This window comes from Falco biarmicus, chromosome Z (genome assembly GCF_023638135.1).
Source record: "Falco biarmicus isolate bFalBia1 chromosome Z, bFalBia1.pri, whole genome shotgun sequence".
Taxonomy (NCBI): domain Eukaryota; kingdom Metazoa; phylum Chordata; class Aves; order Falconiformes; family Falconidae; genus Falco; species Falco biarmicus.
In genome coordinates this window covers 35,284,750-35,306,397 of record NC_079311.1, presented here as the reverse complement: position 1 = coordinate 35,306,397, position 21,648 = coordinate 35,284,750, and the positions used below count along the sequence as shown (strand labels likewise).

Below are 21,648 nucleotides of genomic sequence, written 5' to 3'. Positions count from 1 at the left end.
CCCCGCCCCGCCCCCTCGGGCCCCGCCGCGCCCGCTGCCCAGCTGCCGCTGCCACCGTCCGCCCCCGCCGGCGGCCTAACGGCCGACCCAAGAGACAGGACCAGCGGCCCGCCTCTGGCAGCAGCCAATAAGAGGACGAGGAGAGTCGCCCACAGCCAATAGGGGCGCGGGGCTGCCGGGAGAGGCGGGGGCGGGGCTTTAGCAGCGCGGCCCGAAGGGCGGTGGGATGGGGAGTGGGGTTCTTCGGGCAAAGGATGGTTAAAAAGGTAAAATTCAGCATTGCGTGACATTTTAAATCCTGCACGATTCCATTCGCCGTCTCCGCACTGCATTGTGACGCGCAGGTAAGCGCGGCTGCGCAGGCCGTGGTGATGGCACTCCTGGGCGCGCACAGGCCGTGCAGGGAGGCAAGTTGGCCGAGGGCGGGGTGGGGAGCCGGTACCTGGAGCTACAAAGCCATGCTGGAACAGAGCGAGCAGATCAAGGGCAGGACCAGCAAAGCAGCTGTTCTTCAGTTCCTTCTCTCCATTCTGTAACTACTCACACCCGTACGAACGTGGATGTAAGCAGTCGGCATGGGCTTGACTCATGCCTGGCCACACAGGTAACTTCTGGTTGTGCACCTCATCAGCAAGTTTGATGTTTACAGCCCACAGGGTAGAGTACAGTTTCTTTTGTCATTGTCAGATGCTCAGAGGTGCATATGAAGTGCTTTATGTTTTGAAAGAAAGGTCTTCCATGCTGATCAGAGGGGCATGCTACTGCTTCAGCATTTACTCCTCCAGTTCAAAAGTTACATGAACTGATGATTGTTACCAGCTTCTTTCTCCCTCTTCTAAATGCAGGCATCAGCCTCCATCAACCTACCCACAGTCTCAACTCTGAAAACCTTTTCCACACCGTGCTATTGAGAGGCTGAGTAGCAAGATTCGGTGATGCATTAGTAAGCACTTGTTTTTCACCCTGCAGAGGGAAGCAAGGCAATGGGGTATCGGAGCAGAACACCATCCAATGCCTCTACAGTCTCACAGACCTGAAGCCTAACCTCCCACTCCTGCTGAACATAAACCCACAAGATCTACAGGATCCCACAGAGGTTATACAAGAAGCATAACTACAGCAGTGAAGAACATGCACTAAGGCGAAGCGAGTCCAGCTTTCCTGTTTCAAAACAAAACCAAAACAGGTTACTGTGCAGTGTGAACATTCAGTGATTGTGTAGCTCAGTCATGAGATCAACCTTGATCCAATTTTCATTTTTTTAGGTTCAAAAGCATACATGAATTTACTCACCTGTGAATTCAGCCAACGGTACTGTGTCGTTATTTGGATCAACTACTTGTCCAGCAACTAGGATCTAGAAAAACTGCTGCATACCTTCTCCTCTGCAGCTTTATATACTGAAATGGGTTAGAGCCAATGCCATAGAAGTTGGCAGTTTACCTTTAACAAAGCCTTCCCATTCCACTGGGCTCTAAACCTCACTCTCAAGGCCTAGATTTAGATGCACGGAAAAACTTAAGTGTGTAGTAAATTAAAAAATACATAGTGAGGGTCTGATTTTATTAAATGTTGATTTTCAACAATATTCAGCCGGGTGCTTAGAAAACACCAAAATTAATGAGGTTAAAAAGTTCTTCAGTGGCTTTAAGTATTATTTAGTATGAGAAAACTTGTTGTTTCTCATTATGCTCTTCAACTTAGATTTTTTTCAACCAGTTTCTAGTTAAGTGTACATTAGAGGAGTTAAGGCCAAATGTGTCCTGCATTTGCAGTCAAGTCTTTTCAGAAGTTATTTTCCCAATATATTTCTTCACATCCCACTGAACTACTACTTTGAGGGGGAAAAAAAGAGGAGTTAGAAGGTTCTTAATTGTATTCAGAAATACAACAAGTTGTGTAATTGGAACAAGTTTTCAGATACTAATGTTCCAGCTTAAACATATTAGGAATTGGTCTGCATTGCATGGCAAGTCATGACAAATGTTCAAGAGCAAAACAAGGTTTATTTTTGTTATGCAATCACCACTGTTCTAACCCAGTAGCAGTAAACGTTCCCCGAAGAAAAACACACTTATACCAGACACCTTCACAACTCATGGTCCTAAGCAAATTCCACAATAAAGGACAGGGTTAGATACATGCAATAAGCATATTCACGTATCAGGAACTATTTTCAGCATTAACCCATTAAACTAGAATTATTATTCCCTATCTCCCACCAATAAAAAAAAAGGCTTTGTTAGACAAGCAGTTGTATTGAATTCACTTCCTTTTATTGCAGTGACATCCCCCTGGTACAAAGTATTAACTGCAATAATTACGTTAAAACATTAGAAAAGCATTTGTGTGTGACAGTTACAGTACAATGTCAAATCTCACATCTTCGAACCAAGTGGGCCATTACCCACTAACGCTCAGATCTTTAAATTGTTATTTTTAAATACGCAATGTCAGAAAAAGCATATAAAAAGAATGTATGTAAAAGGAAACCTAAATACAAGTGAACAAATAAATAGTTGATTTCCTCCAGCTATTACTGTCTTTCTAAATCCATACAAAGAAACCTAATCTATAGAAGGTATGAATTGCCACATGTAAGTGATTTCATTTTTCAAGTAATTAATCATGATTGGAGCAAAACTAAATTTGGTGTCAAAATCAAAGCAGAAGTTGGAGTGGCTGCCACTAACTGACATCTGCTGCAAACAATTGAAATTTTAGTGTAGCAAAAACCTTGAAACTTGACCTCGTGTCTGGCGTTAGTGGACTTCTGAGAGTGCATGTGAAAAGCATCCTACGTTATTTCACACACATTACCTTAACTATCCCCATATGCATATTTAGATATATTTTATATAATTTTATACACATATATGCATGTATACACACACTTCATTTGGTTTCTGTGTTACAGATCACAAGCAATGGTTTCCTGAATGGGCAAAACACCTTTTAAATAAGTGTACCTGCGCACATTTAACTTTTTTTTTTAAAAAAAAAAACATAGCAGCACTAAGTCCATGCCTTACTGTCCATCTGTTCAAAAGAATGTAACCTACAAAGAATAAACATGGCAATGATTCCATATTCACAATGCGACTTCCTTACACCCTAGAAAACACTGTAAAACCTGTAATAGATATGTTGGTAATTTTGATCCCCACCCTCTTGCCTGGAAAGAAACAGTGCTTTTACTGCAAACTGTCTTAAGTTTATCATAAGAAGCTGGGTTCATGCTGGCATCAGTTATCTCACAGCAGCAAAACATGCATGGTTTTTTTCTTATTTTTTGAAGTGAAATTATTCATAGTCTCAAACCCAACAGACAAAAACAGCAAAAAGATTTTTTGCAGTTTACCAGGAACTTGGCAGCAGTGTGTACTGCACTGTGTAGAATGTTTTTACTTTTAATGACTACTTGAACCTCTACCTTGCCACACGATTACGCTTCGTTCTTCAAAAGTGAACACTTACATTTCAATTTGATCTTGCATTTGGCATAAAAATACCCTTTTTCTGCACATGCATAAATGAAAGTCACGCAACTGCTGATAAACTGATCCAGTAGCATGTCCAATGCAAGTATCAAAAACTTGTGACATGTTTTTTAAATTCCTAGTATATTTTGGATAGAAAGGATTACCTAAAAACAGTTCACATTACTAGCCCTCTATACAAAGGCTCAAGTGAAATTTCTTGTGTGGGTGTTCATAATAGACTGCATTATGAAGTTTTCAAAATATGCAATGAAAGGGCACACAAGATTGGCAGTTTCTTTATTGAACATAGAAAATATATAAAGCAGGATGTATGGAATAGATCTAAATTGATAGACAATCAAACCTGAGTATTATTTAATAAGACTAACTGTATTTTCTGACAACTGAATGAATTGACCTAAAAACATCTCCCCTGGTAACCAGTGGTCCTTTTAACCATTTGTTGAAAAATGCAAGAGAACTGTAGCTTTTACACTTTATATTGGATAGCAAGATTCCACATAGTGTTTACTGTTTTCTGTTAGATAGCATCACATTGCTTTTATTATCCCCATTCAAGCCTTTAAGCTGAGTTTTGTTTCAAAGTAAAGTGAAAGTGACACCAAACATAATAGGCTAAGAACTAGGACAGGTCTTTTTCTTTTCTTCTAATGCGTAGCAAGACAAAAAGCCTCAGCCAGTAAGATGAATTTAGTTTCATATTACAGTTACAGAACAAAGATTAGCTACCTTGGTAAAGGATACTGGTTAATGTTAGCTGTTTATTTTGGACTAGTGTCAAAGTAGTATACATTGTCAAATTTAAGAAAAGGATGCTCTCTGCTAGTAGAGTTAGTTTTATTTTAACTGTTACAAAACTTAGTAGCACAAAGTCTTGACAATAACATCAGGAGTTTTAGTTCAACTGACCTGCCCCAATTCTCACCTTTAAATCTAACAGATACAATAATAAAAAGCCAAAATCTTTCTGACAATAGAAAACGTACAGTACTAAGACCTAATAGCTCAATGGAAGAAGACTGAAAAGCAGCATTCATTTTTATTGTAACATGGAAGATACTAGAAACTAAAGGAAGTCTGATCTAAACTCTTAGTTGAAGGCAGATTTTGACATTCCATATAAATTTACAAAACAGGATGTATGGATGAGATTTGGTTAATTTCAGAAGGCACCTCAAGGCTAAAAGGCTTTTATAAATCTATAATCCTTTCATTGATTAAAAATAAAACATTTTATTGCTGCTATTCAAATAGCAAACAAAAAGCCTCTCTGTCTTCAGTCTAACAAGGAATCCTCCCCCATTAAGCAAGATTAAATTACAGAAAATATAGAATAAAACTGAAGATGTCACAACTTTAGAAATACAGTGACTTTCCTTGTGTGCTTTCAAGTCAGTGAAATAGTGAAAGAAGTCACTTTTTGCCTTTGTGATGTTAATATATCAACTGTCAGTCGCTCTCCCCTGGGCACTGAAGTACCATTTCATCATAGCTGTCCAATGTGCAGTACTCTTAGGAATAGAAGGTAAGAACACTCTGATGATTCCCACGAACAAGGAGAATTGGTGGCAGGTCTTTAGAAAGCGCTTCTAACCAGGCCATGTATAGTGCACTAGAAACTGCACCTTTTCGTGCAACTGGCAAACTCCTACAATTCACAAGGAAAAAAAGCATTCAACAATTAGAAAAACCTGCTGGAGTACAAGTCTTATCATAGAAATATGAAAGAACAACTCTGCAAAAAGGTAGATACAAGTTATCTTTCCTAACCTTTCTAGTTCTTGGTTATTTCCTCAGAATTCACTTAACGAGAGTTTGTACCTTAAGCACCACAGGCCTTTATGTCTGTTTGCCCCTCATTTCTGGCCTCTTACCACCATTTTGCATTCAGGTAGTTTCAAGCAGAATTCTCCTCAGTTGAAGACAGTTTCTTGAGAGCCTCTTCAAGATTTTAAACCACAGCTTTTTCTGACAATGCCAGATTGGTGCAGTCTAATATTCCTTCTCACAGTCCTTCCAAAACATGCCATACTCTTTTCTTTTGAAAAAACTACCATTTACCCTACTCAAACTTCACTTGTAGTACTTCTCCATGGAGCTCTGAAGCAGGCCTTTAAGGAAAACACAGCAAAGAAACCTGCAATGTGCATTCTGCCTGTTTACACCAGAGGTAATTCCATGGAAAGCCATCAGCAGGATGATGACTTAACTTTATCTAGAGAGATTTCCTAGAAAAAGAACTGAAAGGAAGGACCTGAAAGAGAGAGGAATAGTTGGCATGCAGGAGTGGAAAGAATGTGAGAATCCTGAGCTGCACTACAAACGTGGAGGTAATCACCTAAAACAGTAGATGAGAAACAGAAAATACACAGGCCATTTTTGTTCATCAGTATAGTAGCTCCATACTTCTAATAAATACTCGCAGCACTGAAACCTCCTTGAGTATTTCTATTCTATAATGCCAAGGCACAGGCTTTTTCCTATCGTGTATTTACATATATCTGTATTTCAAATTAAACAGTTCCGTATCAGTAAGGCTAACAGTATAGTAATTTACTTACATGACAATTATGTTAGCGGTACTTGAATGTTCTTTCAGCAACTCATTTAGCCTAATCTGGCGATAGGTCTGTAATGAAAATGGAACTTCTTAGGGAAGATCTTTTACATAAAACTACAAAATGTTCATTTATTCATGAAAAATGAAAAACAGTTATGATCAATTGGTATGAGTCATTTACAGAAACCATGTACTTCCAGCTTGGTTTAGCAACTTGTTCACTTTTCTGAAATACCTATACATGCGAGACTGGGAGAGGAGGAAGCAGTAAGTCTAAAATGTGCAAATAAACCAAGTACTATGGAAGCCAAATTTAAGCTAGTTCCTCTAATAATTATACCATCCTCCATGGCTCCTGGAAACAAGAGCCCCTTATGCTCTCCTCAGGGTTCTTTTAACTATATATTCTATAAGCTTATAGTGAACAAGTCTTACAGAACTGAAGCCACATCTTCATTTGGTAAGCTTATCTCAATAATGGGCCTCTTTTTTTACTATCCTATGCCATCTTAACATCTGAAGTAGCTTCCTCATTAATTTTCAGTTCTCTTACATCAACTAGATTTCTAGCAAACATTTTGAGTTAACCATTTCTTAGAGTTCTGCTGTTCTCAGATGAGCTGAAATCTAGTTAGCCTGTGGGCTACTGTCTGTAGAAACCAGTTATCAGTAGACAAAAGAATAAATCATTTCAGTTACCTCACTGAAATGAGTTTTGGTGGTGTTTGTAGACATGAACACAGGAAGGCATCAAGCAGTTCATTAACTAACTATAAAGTAACTGTACTTCATAAAATCTTGCCCTCCCACCCCTTGGTAATAGGCAGTTATGAGATTTCTGCAGCAACTGCCAGTCAATTTGTACCTACCTGGTAGACTGACTCCTGCCTTCCCTGCCCCCACCACCGCCCCCGAATGCTTGCAATGCAGAGTGACCTATCATTCCCATTTCTTTTCTACTGCAAGTCCTCACAGGAGTTCTAAAAACCCAGGCAGGAAAAAGAAGATATGGGTGGAATATACTCAGGACCATCTTGAAGAATTTCACGTGACGAACTTTAACCAGTCTTTCTTTAGATACCTGAGCCTCCTCCACAGAAGCACTTGAGGAGTATCTCTGAAGTCTCTACTGCTTGGAAAAAATGTGAAACCTTTAACTGCTCCTTAACACCACAATCACATGTGGTGTGCTTTGTTGTTGTTTGTTGGGATTTTTTTTTTTTGGGGGGGTGGGGGGGTTTATAACAAAGCAAAAAAATACTAGTTTGATCAAAAAAAATTAGTATAGACTGTATTATTGTAAAGTAACTGCTGAAATACTGTAGGAAAGCAGCTTAGCCCCCACCAATGCAGAAACATTTATTGCTTTTTTTGGTAAACCATCTAAATGGTTTTAAATGTTGCTTTCCATCAGCTATGCATAAAATCAGCTACAGATGACAAAGAATAGTAAGAATGAACTCTGTGATATCACATCACAAATGCAGTAGGAGAAAAAAATTTTAACATTTAATGTAAGACTAAAGAATACAGAACCTTTGTTTTGTAAAGCTCAAGTTCATTATCTGTTATCCTCCATGGTTCATCCTCCTTCATTTTATCTGCAATTTCTTGTTCTTTATCATCTTCATGAAGTCGGAAGGGCTCTATCATTTCTTCAAAAGCTGCAATACTGGAATGATTAAATGAACAGCCATATTAAAAAAGGTATGAGTCTGTATGTATCTATATGGTATCAGAAAGTAAGTTTTATTGCTGTTTAAAAATAAGTGAACTGAAATTTTTTCACTACCAATTGCAGTTAGAACACCACATCAGCTATTTGTATATGCAAACACTGCAATTCAGCAAACAACTAGGAACATCTACAGGAGCCCTCACCATTCACCATGCAACTAAATATAGTTTTAGCAACTTTAAAAAAAAAAAAAAGACCAAAAACTGTTACTAGCCTTTTACTTGAATTTTGAAAGTTGAAGAGTACTACCTTGAAAAATGTATAGCTACTACCAATAGCTTCTTCAGAATTAAATTTGAAAAACAAGTTTGTGTCACAAAAAAATATCTATCAAATCTCATACTAGTGCCATTAGGATTTTGGCTTTGATATTTTTATTTTGCTTCTTTTTAATCTTTCCAGTACAATCTGAAAGCCACATTCAAATGCAAATACATAGCCATCTTGTTTAGTCTTCCTGTTGCACTCCTTAGAAGATGAAGTATTACTTTGAATTTACTTGAACTCTAGCAAGAATTTTGAAAGAAAACCTTCTGAAGACCAGAGGCATTCATTTCTACCAGAAAGAACAACTTAACATTACCCTACTTTCTCTACCCACATAAGCATATCTGAACAGCAAACAAAGGTTGCCACAAGTTATGAAAGTAACTTGTCTTTGAATAGCTCCAGCATGTGAGATGTGAGAAAAATAAACTAGGTTTTTAGCAGAATATACTGAAATGTATGCCTTGTATCCAATGAAATAACTGCATTTTTATGCTATGCAAATGGCTTTTTTACAAAGATGACAAAAAGTATTGCCAATCTTCTGTGGTTGCAAATTACAGTGTGTTAAATTTAACAAACATTAAGGAATACCCCTTAGGATATATAGCCATATCAGTATATGTAATGTGTAGCTTCCATATAATTAAACATTCACCCATGCCCATTTTCTAACTGAGGTGGTTCCTCTTCCTCCAGGAAACCTACTAAAAAACCATCTTTTTTTCTCCCCATGGCAGTCTTCCCTGAAGTAATTTGACACAATGACTTCACCTTCATCAAAAGCGAAAAATCAAATGCCATCTGCTATCTTTTGGCTTTAAAAAAAAAGACATTTTTAACAATATTCTGTTATACAGCACAGCAGCTGTGAAAAATAAAATGAACTTCCTCAACTTAGTTTACAGGTATTTTTAATGCCAATTGTATCTTAGGAAGCTTTTGGATATTTTATGGAGACTGTATCCATAGAGATCAGAAAAATGCTCTCAGAAGAACTAACTTCTGGATCACTTTATGAAATAAAAATAACTCCACCTAATTCTACAATCTCAACTTTTTATGCATAAAGGTGTGCTACCTCTGAGTTTCCACATTTTACAGTAGCAGGCTCCCAGGAGCAAAGACATCCAGAAGTATCAGAGCACCAGAAGCACCCTACTGTTCTATTTGCTTGGTATATTGTTTACATCTAAGAAAAGGTGATTAAAAAAGCAGGGTATAAAAGAATGTGCATTAGCATTTACCATCTGCAGAAGTTGTAAACCATTATTTCCTAATTTGCATAACATGTCAAATTATTCAGATACATGCATATCTATGTAAAAGATATTTTTACAACCTTAACGTACTCAAGAACACCTGAAGGGGAAGGAGGATGATATTTTTAGAACTTACACATTCTGTTATAAATTTGTACTGAAAGCCATCTACAATTAATATACTTTAAACTTGAAAATCAGAAGACATCACATGCATGATGATTCCAGTGTAAATTAAAAGTCCAAGCAATTACAAAAAAAAAAATTCAGGCTGTTTGAAGAGCAAGCTTTGTTACATTAAACTAAGATTCCAAGTAACATATTTTTGTGAGCATTTCTCTTTTTAAAGATGGCTCCATCAAATAGGGTTTTTTAATTGCATTTTTCTAAATTTATTATTACATTCTAAGGACCAGAGATTCAAAAAATACAAAATTCTATGTTCTTGGATGTAGGAGTTATTGCTTAGTTTATTTCATGCATTTTTATGAAACACTGGATGTCATAAGAACTACTCTTATCAAAACTGTTACGTAGGAAAGAATGAGGTATTCTAAATTCATGAAAAGCATCAAGAATTCAACTCAAAAACAAGCTGGGTATTTTTGAGACTTACTTTTCTTTCTTTGGCTTAGTATTAATATCCCCAAGAACCATAATGTCCAAGAAGTCTATCCGAAATTTGCTGAGCAAAGTAGCCATCCTGCATCAGGAAAAACCCAAGCCTTTATGCATGATCAGATTTTTAATTATTCCACAGCATAAACAGATGGTAATAAAAACACTAGTTTAAGAGAAAAGCATCTGAAATGTAATGGGTGTTGTGTGTGTGAATAATCAAAGGAACCAGGTATATAGTTATAAATCAACAACATACTTGCGGGCTGGGGGAATTAAGACCATAAAACTAAGAGAAGAGCTCTCTCCCTTAAAGACAACCTCAGGAAATATTCGAAAAAGAAAATGTTAAGTGTCAAACAATAGTACAGAAGAATTAGTTTAAGTTGAGGTATCTCATCCAAAACAATCTAAGTTTGCCCTTGTGGGCAAGAAGGCCAATGGGATCCTGAGGTGCATTAGGAAGAATATGGACAGCAGGTCGAGGGAGGTGATCCTTCCCCTTAGCTTTGCCCTGGTGAGGTCCCATCAGGAGTGCTGTGCCCAGTGCTGGGCTCCCCAGGTCAAGAGAGACAGGGAGCTGCTGCAGAGGGTCCAGCAGAGGGCTGTGAAGATGATGAGGGGATGGAGCATCTCCCTTGTGAGGAAAGGCTGAGAGAGCTGGGCCTGTGTAGCCTGGAGAAGGGAAGACAGAGGGGATCTTATCAATGCATACAAATATCTTCAGGGCAGGTGTCAGGAGATGGGGCCAGGCTCTTTTCAGTGGTGCCCAGTGACAGGACAAAGGGCAACAGAAATACTTCTGTACTTTGAGGGTGGCAGAGCACTGGAACAGGCTGCCCCAGAGAGGCTGTGGAGTCTCCTGCTCTTGAGATACTCAAAACCAGCCTGGATGTGACTGTGCAACCTGCTCCAGACAAACCTGCTTTAGCAGGGGGTCAGACTAGATGATGTCCAGAGGTCCCTTCCAAACCTGACCATTCTGTGATTCTATGAAATGGAACTTTTTGGAGAAAGAGAATAGAGTATGATTACACCCCAACCAAAGAAAAACTGAAAGAAGACTACTAGAAAGAGAAAGTAATCTGTGTAACACGCTCTATCAGCATTTGAAGTGGAATATTTAAAGGTAAACTTACGCTCTTCTGTCATGATCAATCCTGTTTATTTTTCCACCAATGAACACTCTGATCTTACATTCTTTCCACTTCTTTTTGGTTGTAAGAAGATAAGGAATCAACAGTGTCAAACCTGCGTTTTGACCAGAATTCGGGAATGATTCAGAAAACACAGCATCATGTTAAGAGTTTAACAGTACAGATTTGTAGCCTATATGTGAACTGACCAGAAGAGAACAATTAAAAATCACATCAATCATTTTTTTCAACATTTGTTTTTAAAGTATAAAGCACATTACCTCCATCATCGAAGAGCCACCAAACATCAATATTGCTTTTGCCTTGTTTCTTCTGAAACTGAGTACTAGCATCAAGAAGTCTTTGGTCAGCCAAGTTTAAAGGAGAAGATGGTCTCTTTGAATCTGAAAAAAAGTATGATGAAATATCATTTTTGAAGGCTTTTGCTTAGTCATCTTGAAATTCATCAGGTCAACTTCTTAGTATTTCTAAATAATATTTTTTTCTCTACGTTTAAATAAAAATAATTTCTCCCCCCTGAACCCAATTACAAATTTTGATTGAACAGATATAAATTGAGCTATATTTAGGGATTCTGCAAACTCATAACTTCAGCAGTTAGATTTAAATCTCAACATCATTTAGCAGACATTTGATAAATAAAGGTTCTGTACAATCTTTATACAGTCATTTGCCCGGACAATTTAACTGGCTTTAGAGCATCAGACCATGCACTGTTGCTACCTCTTGCAAATGACAGAACTTTCCTGGAAACATGTATATACTAATTGACAAGAAAAGAGCTTAGGAGATGGCATTTACTTCCTTCCTTAAATCAATTTTTCTTTAAGCATGTAGTGAAAATAAAAGCTGGTTCTGCATATTGAAATTCTGTCTTTTGCAACAAGTACTGTTTTTTATGTGCAAGGCTCTGAAGCACAGTATAGGGCTATTTTGCATAACAAAATTACTGAGAACAAGACAACAATGGCATTTTCAATTAGATTAATACAGGTAAATATATTTTTTACAACTATAGAAAAACCTCAGCCCTTTCCCTTACTTAAAACCTCAGTTTGAACACAAGCCAGGAGTTTGATATTCATCTCAGTTCTTATTTTATTAGGAATTTTTAAATATGGAGTACATCTGTGCCTGATTTACATTAATGTACTACTTTACTGCATACTGGGACTTCTTCCAAACTGTCATCTTGTGCTTCAAGATGCAATCTCACTTTCCATTATTAAAAACACAACAGTTTCTAGCTGTTGAAATTATGAAGACAGTGTCAGAAGAGTTAAATGAATCTTAGTTAAGGCAAAAATATTTGCCTAACTCAAAAGTCATCTGAAATAAAACAGGAAGTAAAACCTGCTCAATTCCTCTCTCAAAATGCTGTTTACCTGAATGACTACTTTGCATTATTTCAGATGTTAAATCTTACTGAATGGCTGTATTATGCCTTACTTTGCAAACTATTGAACAATTCCAAGTAACAGGCAACAAAGACTTCTTTAGAAGAGCTACTGAATAGACTGATAGAGCACTTCTACTATACCATTAGATAGGATTTCCTTTATTCCTAAATCAAGTAAGGACCCAGTCACAATACCTGAGAAACAGAGAAATAAGCAAACTCCTGAATGTGTTTCTAACATTACTTAAGAACAAAAGTTAAAAAAAAAATATGAGAAAAAAATATATCTAACATTTGTATCTTAAACACATGCACAACAAGTAGCAACTTGTTCTGGGAATTTCCAAAGTTGCATTTTCCATAGCCCGATCCGTAAAGATGAAGCACATTCTAAAGCAAGTATGAAGAAACTAGTTAACACTGCATGGTTGATATATTCCTCCCTCTCTCTCCCTCTTTGATGTGTGGAAAGAAGTACAAAAGGAAAACTGAAATTAACAATGCAAAAGAATGATTTAACACAAAAAGGTGGAAAATGCCTGCCTTTTTTCAACAGTGGTTGTGCTGGAGCCTTTCCATCCTCGTCCTCCTCTGGAAAAATTTTAAAGATACAAAATAAAAAGATTAATTTCTTCTATGATGTTAATGAAAACACACTACTAGTGTACAGTAAAAAAATAGAAAATAAAGATGTAGAATGAAATGGATTTTGATACAAAGAAAAACACACAAATGCAGTCTATAAGATCCTGAGATTTATTTTTACTTTATAAAAAAAAAAATCACATTGCTTACTTAACTATTAAGTCACTTCAAGCTTTTACTCTAAAAAGAAGAGGAAAGTTCGTTATTGTCCTGAATGATATCCTGAATGATTTGCATCTGTACATTAATATACTAGTCTGAGGTAAAAAGCCCTTCATAAATTTAGCAGCCTTCGAATCACACTTAATTATATAGATGGGTGGCACAATTCTCAAGCAATTTTTAATGCATGTGAAACTCATTCACAATTCATTGTCTAACACATTTTATTTAGGGGACCAGATGTTAAAGATCTATTTTTAATACTGGTAAGCTTTTAACCAAAGTACTTAAGTAATTAGACATCGATGGCTAGAAAAGCATGACAGACTTCTGTTCACAGACAAAAGAATCCCTTAAGTAATTTCCCCTCACCAAGTTTCCCTTGGTGAGGGGAAAGGGGAACTGAGGAGGGCATGAGAAGAGTGAAAGAGTAAAAATCTCAAATTTTATCTCTAACTAGCAAGTTACCTTTATGTAGAGTGGGAGGTCTCTCACTAGATGATGGAGTAAAAGCTATAGAAGTGTCTATCTCAGCCTTCTTGCTATAATCCACTTTTACTATGACATCCTTGGTACATGGAGATTTTTCCTGGGATGACAGTAACTCTTCTTTAAGAAAGCAAAAAAACACGTTGTAAACCAATTGTTCCAAATGATACTGCTAGAGGTATGTGACTATACTGAGACTGTTCACAGTTGGTTAAACTCTACTGCAACTGTTATGCTATGGCAAAAAGAGAGGGGGGTAAAAAAAGGCAAAAACAAAAAAATCTTATAGGAACTCCTTGAGAGTACAGAGAGGCTCCAACTCTGAGCAGAGCTGTAATTTCCTGCTACTTTCTTGCCAAATTTTGGATGTTGATTGAATTGCCACAAGCTAAACATAACACAGAGGTAGCCAATACTAAGGAAATACGACCAGGGGAAGAAAAATTTACTTGATAAAACATTTCCCATTTCTACTCCAACTCCAAGAGGAAGATGAGCCTTAGACAAGGCCCAGACCAAGTATGTGTCTCAACCAAATTTTCTTTCCAGGTGGCTTCAGTGGAGCTACTTGGTAGCTGTCAGGGTTAAAGCAAACTCACAGACTCTAGTAGATGCTAAGACCCTTCTGACATCTTGTTGTTTTATCTCCCAGCCTTCTCAACTATGTTGTTTTCACACTGCAGGTTCATTCCTTGCTGTTTCTCATAAACCCTTTGCTCTACACAGTCACAGGCTCTTTGCCCCTCTCTAAATCTTATGACATTCATATGTTTCCAGTGAAGGAACAATCCTCCCATCTTTCAGGAGGATGCCCCCTCCTACAGAGCTTATGTCACAACCGTTCTTCCTCACTGTAGCAATGTTGTATGGAGCAAGCTACAAACAAATCAGATGTTACCAATTCAGTAGACAGTTGCCACTAAAGCTCACAGGCTTTCTTCATTATTCTGCTTGAAGTTTAATTAAAATTATACCATTAGGCTTAAGACCACTACCTACAAAGCATAACAGTCCTCTACATTGAAAATAGAAAACCTTTCCAAACTTTAGAGATCTCAACAATAGTAGTTAAACTAGTGTGTATAGAGGTTGGCTACCCACGCCAGATGCACAGCATTCTTGGAGCATACAACTTTTGTTGTGATTTTCATAATTTCTAGACTGGTCAAATACTTCATACCAATTTGGCAGCCTCTAATTTATCAGTTTCAGTAAAAATAGTAAATCCTTGGAAGCAACTATATACAGTGCACCAACACAGAAAATTTAAGCACACAGAAAACCAAGCTCTGCTGCTGAACATGGGTTATTCTTATTTTATGTTTCAGACTTGACAATTTCAGTGATTTTTGTTCTGGAAGAGTAGTGTTTTGGTTTGTTTTTTAAAAATAACTTATCTTCAGTTAGTATTTTCAAAAAGCAGTATTAGAAGGGAATTAGAACAGCTAATCACCACATGAACAAAGTCTTACCTTGGCCCTGAAGGTGAGAAATGTCGAGACCCTCCTTTAAGCGGATAACAACTACACCATACTGAATGTCAAAGGCATCACTAAACGAAAGAAACAAAAAATGTTATAACTTTTCCTTCCCCAGGACCTCTTTACACACCCTCTTTGAGGAAATTCCAGAGATTAAACACTGCTATTTAAATTCACAAATTATACGTTTGTGTTCAATTCACTGATGCCGTTGATAATTTGGAATTGAAACTGAAATTAACACCATACCCTGAAGAGAAACACATAGAAAAGACACATTTTCCTTCTCCTCCCTCTCCCCCTACTATGTACACAGCAATAAAATAAAAGCAACATAAACACGTTTGTCCAGTCCTGTATAGAAGATGACAAGATACACTCAGAAATCTAAATTTATCTCCCCCATCAATAAAGGGTTGGGTTTTTTTGAGTAGACTACTTGATTTGAGCTTGACATCGTTCCAAAACATTCGGGTAGTTAACAACGTCTATGAAGTTGTGAATCAGAATCACATTAGCTGTAAGTTAGCTATAACTTGCATATTCCCATTCTATTTGATCAGGAAGGAACTCGCTCCTTTAAAAATTAAAGGGGGAAAACAACATTATTGTAGAAACAAGCAAAAAACCTGAATTGCTGCATAAAAGTGGAGTAAAATGAAAGACAGGAAAAACCCCAAGATATAAGACAGAAAACCATGAATTTAACTATACCATACAGTTTGCATGAGCCATTAATAATCAGTCCTTTAAGTATAAATATCTCACTACAAGCAACCATATATTTAGAGAACTCCCTCCCATGTAATTTCCATAGACAGGAATTTCTCAAGATTTCTCTCTTTAGACACAGAAAGATGATTAGAAATGTTCACTGTATCAACATATTCTATCATAAAGATAATTGAGGTTGATTTAAGAAAATGTTTTATCCATCAGCAAACTTTTTAAATTTATTAGTTTGTTAAAGTTGTACAGATTAGATTTCTATTGTGTGCTTCAGAAACTTTCAATTTCCTAAAGATTTTTCAGAAATACACTTGACCTGCAGCTATTACCTCCTGACACTTCTCTTTCAGGATGTAACTTAATGGCCTTGACAGGTCTTCCAGCACAAGGCATTCCAAAACACAATTGGAGAAAAAGAAAAAACTAAGAACTAACCCAACACGTTTCTTCATTTTTTATTGCATTTGGTGTTCTGTCTTTTCTCTTCATGAACTGAGAGAGTGGGAGAGTATGATTTTTTTTCCTCTTCTAGTCTCTGCCTGTAATCCCCCATTCTCTCTCTTTTAAATGCACAGTAAATGAGAAGTGTAAAGCACAAATAAAGTGGGACAAGCAACACTTACGGAAAACAAAAAAATCTTCTGTTTACACGCAAGGAGCAAGTTTTGGTTTTCTTGTTACGTAGCACAAGTTATTCTATCAAATTTTTCAGCTAGAATTGGTCTGCCTTTCAGTACTGTCAAGTTATACCGGGATTTCCTTTCCCATCTCTTTTTGGCCACTATATGACTTTGGGTGTCAGTGCTGTGTGTCTTGAAGTATTTTTTGTGTAAGAGAGCAAGAAAACGTTTAAGAGTGGATTCATTCACTGCTACACTTAATCTGAACAGAAGTAGTATTGGGAAAACCCTGCTTTCAATAAAACATGTGCTTTACAGAATTCAGCAGACTGGCGCATAAAACACTAGGCTCCATCTCTGCAGACAGTAACTCAAACTCAGACCACTGCCACAACTCTTTCTAGATGCAGAAGTTGTTATTGTATAGAAGTCTAATCTGTTTAAACTATGAAGACTTGCTTATTAATTTCCATATCAGAAAAAACCAAGATATTGAAGACGCTGGATCAGCAGCATGGAAAATCTGAGTCTACCTGGAAGAGGCCTCACACAACTAAGATCACCTTGACTTAGTACCAAATGTACTGAAATGAAACAGAAGAGGTTCACCTCTGTTTTCTACTTACTGGAATAAATTGATATAGGTTTCAACATCTCTCATGTCACTTTGTCTCCAGTTTTTCTTAAATCCAACAACAAGGGTGTTAGGTTTCATTCTGCCCAGACCAGCAGCCTAAGGAAAAGAAAAATAATAGTTTTAAAAAACGTGTTATTGAAACAACTAAAGGTTCTATTGTTTTCTTAAGCAGAAAACAAGTGGTTTTAGTCAAAGTTTTTAGAATTAAGAATTAAAACTTCCAATTTTGATGTTCACATTCACTACTTTCATTAGAAAAGTAATAAAGAAAGGTGTACCTGCATTAAGTATTGTCCTCCATCCCTCAAGTCCTCGGCATGTACTGGCGCATAGAAAGCCTTCATCTTGTTTTTAATGAGCCATCGCTGGTATTTAGCCAAATCAGTTGACAGTTCCTTCATGGCTTGTCTCCGGGGGCCCTTTCAAAATAAGGAAATAAAGGGAAGAGGGAACAAGAATTATCAGTAGTAAGAGTAATAAAGCCAACCTCCACACACACCCTCCTTTTTTTAATATTTCACTGCTAGAATCCAATTCAAGACGAATCTCCAAACATGCTTCCACGCTATCAAAAAAAACCCCAAAAAACTAAACCTAAAACAAAATACAAGGCATTATCAGCAACAAGGAGTGGACCAGATTCTGTTTTTTTGGAAGAGGGCTGCTCAAGCTTTAGCAACTTTGTTCCTGCAAAGCACATCCCATCACTTCCCCAGCAGGTGGCACAAGTTATCCAAAGAATAAAGCAGTTTTAAAAGGAAAGGGCTGTGTAGTGAAACATACACAGATACGGGATGACTTCGTATTAAGCTTTATGTGTATATTTGTTTCAAGCTGTACAAGTGTGCCTCTGTATGTAATTCTCATCAGAAAGCCTTTATCACAGCAATGTTACTTCTGCAGTTTTATGCTGCAGTCAAAGTCATCTCCTCTTCATATACTTTGTTTTTATTATTTCCATCAGGACAAATCATTGTGTTCCCCCTAGATATCAAAATGCAGAGGTATATATATACACCTCAGAACAAAGTATGTTCAAGGACACGGTAGTCCAGTTTTTGCAAAAGGATACAGACTGACAAAATGGTCAGAGTTAGTGAAGAACAAGGTAGTGGCATCCTTCTTGTAGGAAAGCAATTTTAAACAGAGGTAGGGTATGTTCCCAGAATATCTCTAATCAGAATTGCTTTTCTACAGGAAGGATGACACTACCTTATTCTTTTCAGTACAGTCCTGCTTTTGAAAGCTGGTAATTCCATCTGCCATATCTTCCCTCACTTACTATTACACAGTTTGTCCCTTGCACTCACTGAAGTTTTAAGTTTGTATAAACAATTACAGTTTCTGAAGCTAAAACTGGCCAATCTGCTTAATAAAATGCATGTTCTGTGGATTGCATTAACTTGATCTGCTCTTACGTGTTCATTAGATGAGAAGCAAGTCATATAGTAGTACATGTGGCAAATTTAAATATATTTAAGAGTAATAAATTTGTACTTATAAGTTAAACTTGCTTATATGTTCTTAGTGATGTCATTGAAAAATTCTGGAAGCTAAACTATATGATCCCAATATGCTGAAACATATTCACCAACGTTTACCCAAGATGCAATAGCCTCTCCATAACTAACTGAAGTTTTAGTACAGAATATGGTATGGCAGCCAACTTATATCACAACTAACACAACTCATGACAAGTTTGATTTTGAAGAACAGTTACTTGAAGCTTGCTTCCTTCCCCCCACCCCACAACCTCTACAAGTCTGCTGTAGAAGATACTACTTTAATTAAAAACAAAAAGGAAGAACTGCTAAATTATGTCCTTGCAGAAAGAACAGCCCTCACACACATGCTCAACACCCCCAAAAATACACACCTCATATCCTGACAAGAAACAGGGAAAGTTAGTGAAATACTAAGGGCTGAGCAGAAAGGGAATAGGAAAGAAAATACCTGCTCACATTACTGTTGCGCCTGCTGATGAAATTACTCTGATAACTGAAGGAATAAAAGACTACATGAAAGTTTAAGAGCAATTTTTAACTATTGCCAACATTGACAGCAAATTTACTGCTCAAGGTGGTTTACTTCAGCCCAGGCTTTGTAAGAAATCTGCAGAGGAATCAATCTCCCTGGAACACTAACACTGGCATGGCAGGAAATCTAGCTGTATACTGCACATTATTTTGACCAAGTGCTCTGTCCAAAGCATAAGAGTCCATGAGACTGCATGACCCAAGGACAGGAAGAGGCTCAGGCTATAATCCAGTGTTCACTTTACTCCTATAAAGCTTCCTCAGCCTTTAAGCATCAATGATCAAAGGATCAAAGGTACTAAGTTTGCAACATTTCTACTGTAGTATACCCAACTGGAATAGTTATGACCCATACATGAATGGATCCTACCAGTAAATCTGTTTTTTTGCACTCCTCAATGTCTAATGATTGCTTTCTTTTTTAAAAAAAACAACACAAAAACCCCACCAAACCCACCAAGATACCCATACACAAACAAGAAACGCAAACAAAAAAATAAATAGGTTAAAAACCACCAAAACACAAAACCAAACAACAAAAAACCCAAGGTAACATTAAAGACAGAACACACTTACCATATGTACATGGCCACATATCATCAAGCCCACATTCTTGGTGAAAGCATGGACAAGGTGAAGCAAAGCTGGACGTGCACTTGGAGCACCTGTCATAATTAAGCACTGAGGTCTAGAATTGCGAATAGATGAGGAGAAAAAAAAGGTTGGAATTAATTTCATCTGGAGTTGTGGGGTTTTTTTTCATAAACAGAAGTTTCTTCCAAATACTGGCCATAAGAACATAATCATCACTGGAGAGACAGTACTCTCCTCTACTTTTACAGGACTGTGTTAAATTAAGAAAAGATCAGTTTTTTCCACAATTGTCATGAGACCCATGATTAATTTGTTCCAAACTTAGTAACCTTTTAAAATCTGAAGGTTTACACATTTAAAAAGATCAGAAACATATTTTAGACAAGACTAGGTCAGAGGAATTATTTTCTTCACCCATTTGTAAGTCACAACCCTTTGCACCTTCTAGATTAGATTCTTCTGTGCCCAACAGAAAAACTGGTATTGCATGCCTTTTTATTTTTACATTACTGTAAAGTCAGAAGGTGAAGCCAAACAACGGCAAGTAAGTTATTCTAGACAACTTCCTAATCAATTTTAAAAGATGAAGTGTCCAGACTTCAGAATCCATTTCAGGAGATAATTTTTCATTTCATATGAATCACCTGAAATCACCTGTCTATCTCCACAGCAGCTGCAGTTCATCTTTCGTATTAGAATCACACTGAGTTCCCACAGCCACTTCTCAGAAGACTTGTTCTCTAGACCCTTCACGAGCTCCGCTGCCCTTCTCTGGACATGCTCCAGCATTCTATATTCCTCTTGATGTAAAGGACCCAAAACTGAACACGGGATTTAAGGAGCAGCCTCACCAGTGCCAAGTACAGGGGGACCATCACTTCCCTAGCCCTGCTGGCCATACTGTTTCTGGTACAAGCCAGGATGCTGTTGGCCTTCTTGGCCACCCGGGCACGCTGCTGGCTCATGTTCAGCTGGCCATCAACCAACACGCCCAGGTCCTTTTCTGCCGGGCAGCTTTCCAGCCACTCTACAGGATTACTGTAGCGTTGCATGGGGTTGCTGTGGCCCAAGTGCAAGACCCAGCACTTAGCCTTGAACCTCGGACAGCTGGCCTCGGCCCATAGATCCAGCCTGTGCAAAGCCCTCTGCAGAGCCTTCCTACCCTCAAGCAGATTAGCATTCCCACCCAGCTTGGTGTCGTCTGCAAACTCAGAAATAATTAGATACTGAACTCCTCTAGTTTAGAATGTATCTCTAGAACTCAATTTTTTTGCCCTAGCTTAGAAACCAGTGTCAGAAGAAAAATAGCTCTCCTGAAGCCATGGTGCTTATAAACTGCCTTACATTAAGACTGTATTTCCTTAGGAAAACTATTTTAAAAGCTTGAAACTCAGAAAGCTATATTGTAGCTTCCCAAACGTAACAGCTGAAGTACTCTAATGCAATCCTAAATACATATGTATCAGCAGAGCATTTATTTACTGTATTAGCACAAGCAGAAAGTTGTATTTGGTAAGAATTTTCCTATAAAGCTTTTTTCTACATCAAAGTTTGCAACCCAAAATACAGCTGACAGAAGTAAAGGTTGCAATGCTAACCACAGATAGGTATTGCACATTATTTAATGCCAGCAAGTCTGAACATTGCTGCTCTTGAGAACTGAGCAACAAAAAAGTTTCTGAACATAGACTGTTTCTTCATGTTAACAATGCAGCTTGATGTAACAGGTAATACAATGTTTGTAAATAGAT

General features: G+C 37.5%; 1 protein-coding gene and 1 long non-coding RNA gene across 2 annotated transcripts in view; one reads left to right on the top strand and one right to left on the bottom strand.

The window, feature by feature from the left end:
* The first annotated feature begins 216 nt into the window (after nt 1-216).
* On the top strand, nt 217-3,010 carry LOC130142497 (uncharacterized). The gene is made up of 2 exons (XR_008819430.1): nt 217-344; nt 970-3,010. It is a non-coding gene; the product is annotated as an uncharacterized LOC130142497 (long non-coding RNA).
* A 1,306-nt stretch (nt 3,011-4,316) lies between these two features.
* The window catches only part of SLC12A2 (solute carrier family 12 member 2), a 59,772-nt gene continuing 42,440 nt past the window's right edge, over nt 4,317-21,648 (bottom strand). The window contains exons 16-27 of the mRNA XM_056324566.1: nt 19,880-19,991; nt 17,546-17,686; nt 17,257-17,363; nt 15,273-15,352; nt 13,780-13,920; nt 13,048-13,095; nt 11,366-11,488; nt 11,088-11,199; nt 9,947-10,033; nt 7,600-7,735; nt 6,065-6,132; nt 4,317-5,151 (exon numbers count right to left, since the gene is read on the bottom strand). Coding sequence (XP_056180541.1) covers nt 5,016-5,151; nt 6,065-6,132; nt 7,600-7,735; nt 9,947-10,033; nt 11,088-11,199; nt 11,366-11,488; nt 13,048-13,095; nt 13,780-13,920; nt 15,273-15,352; nt 17,257-17,363; nt 17,546-17,686; nt 19,880-19,991 — 1,291 coding nt within the window. The 3' untranslated portion in view covers nt 4,317-5,015. The remainder of the gene's footprint in view (nt 5,152-6,064; nt 6,133-7,599; nt 7,736-9,946; nt 10,034-11,087; nt 11,200-11,365; nt 11,489-13,047; nt 13,096-13,779; nt 13,921-15,272; nt 15,353-17,256; nt 17,364-17,545; nt 17,687-19,879; nt 19,992-21,648) is intronic.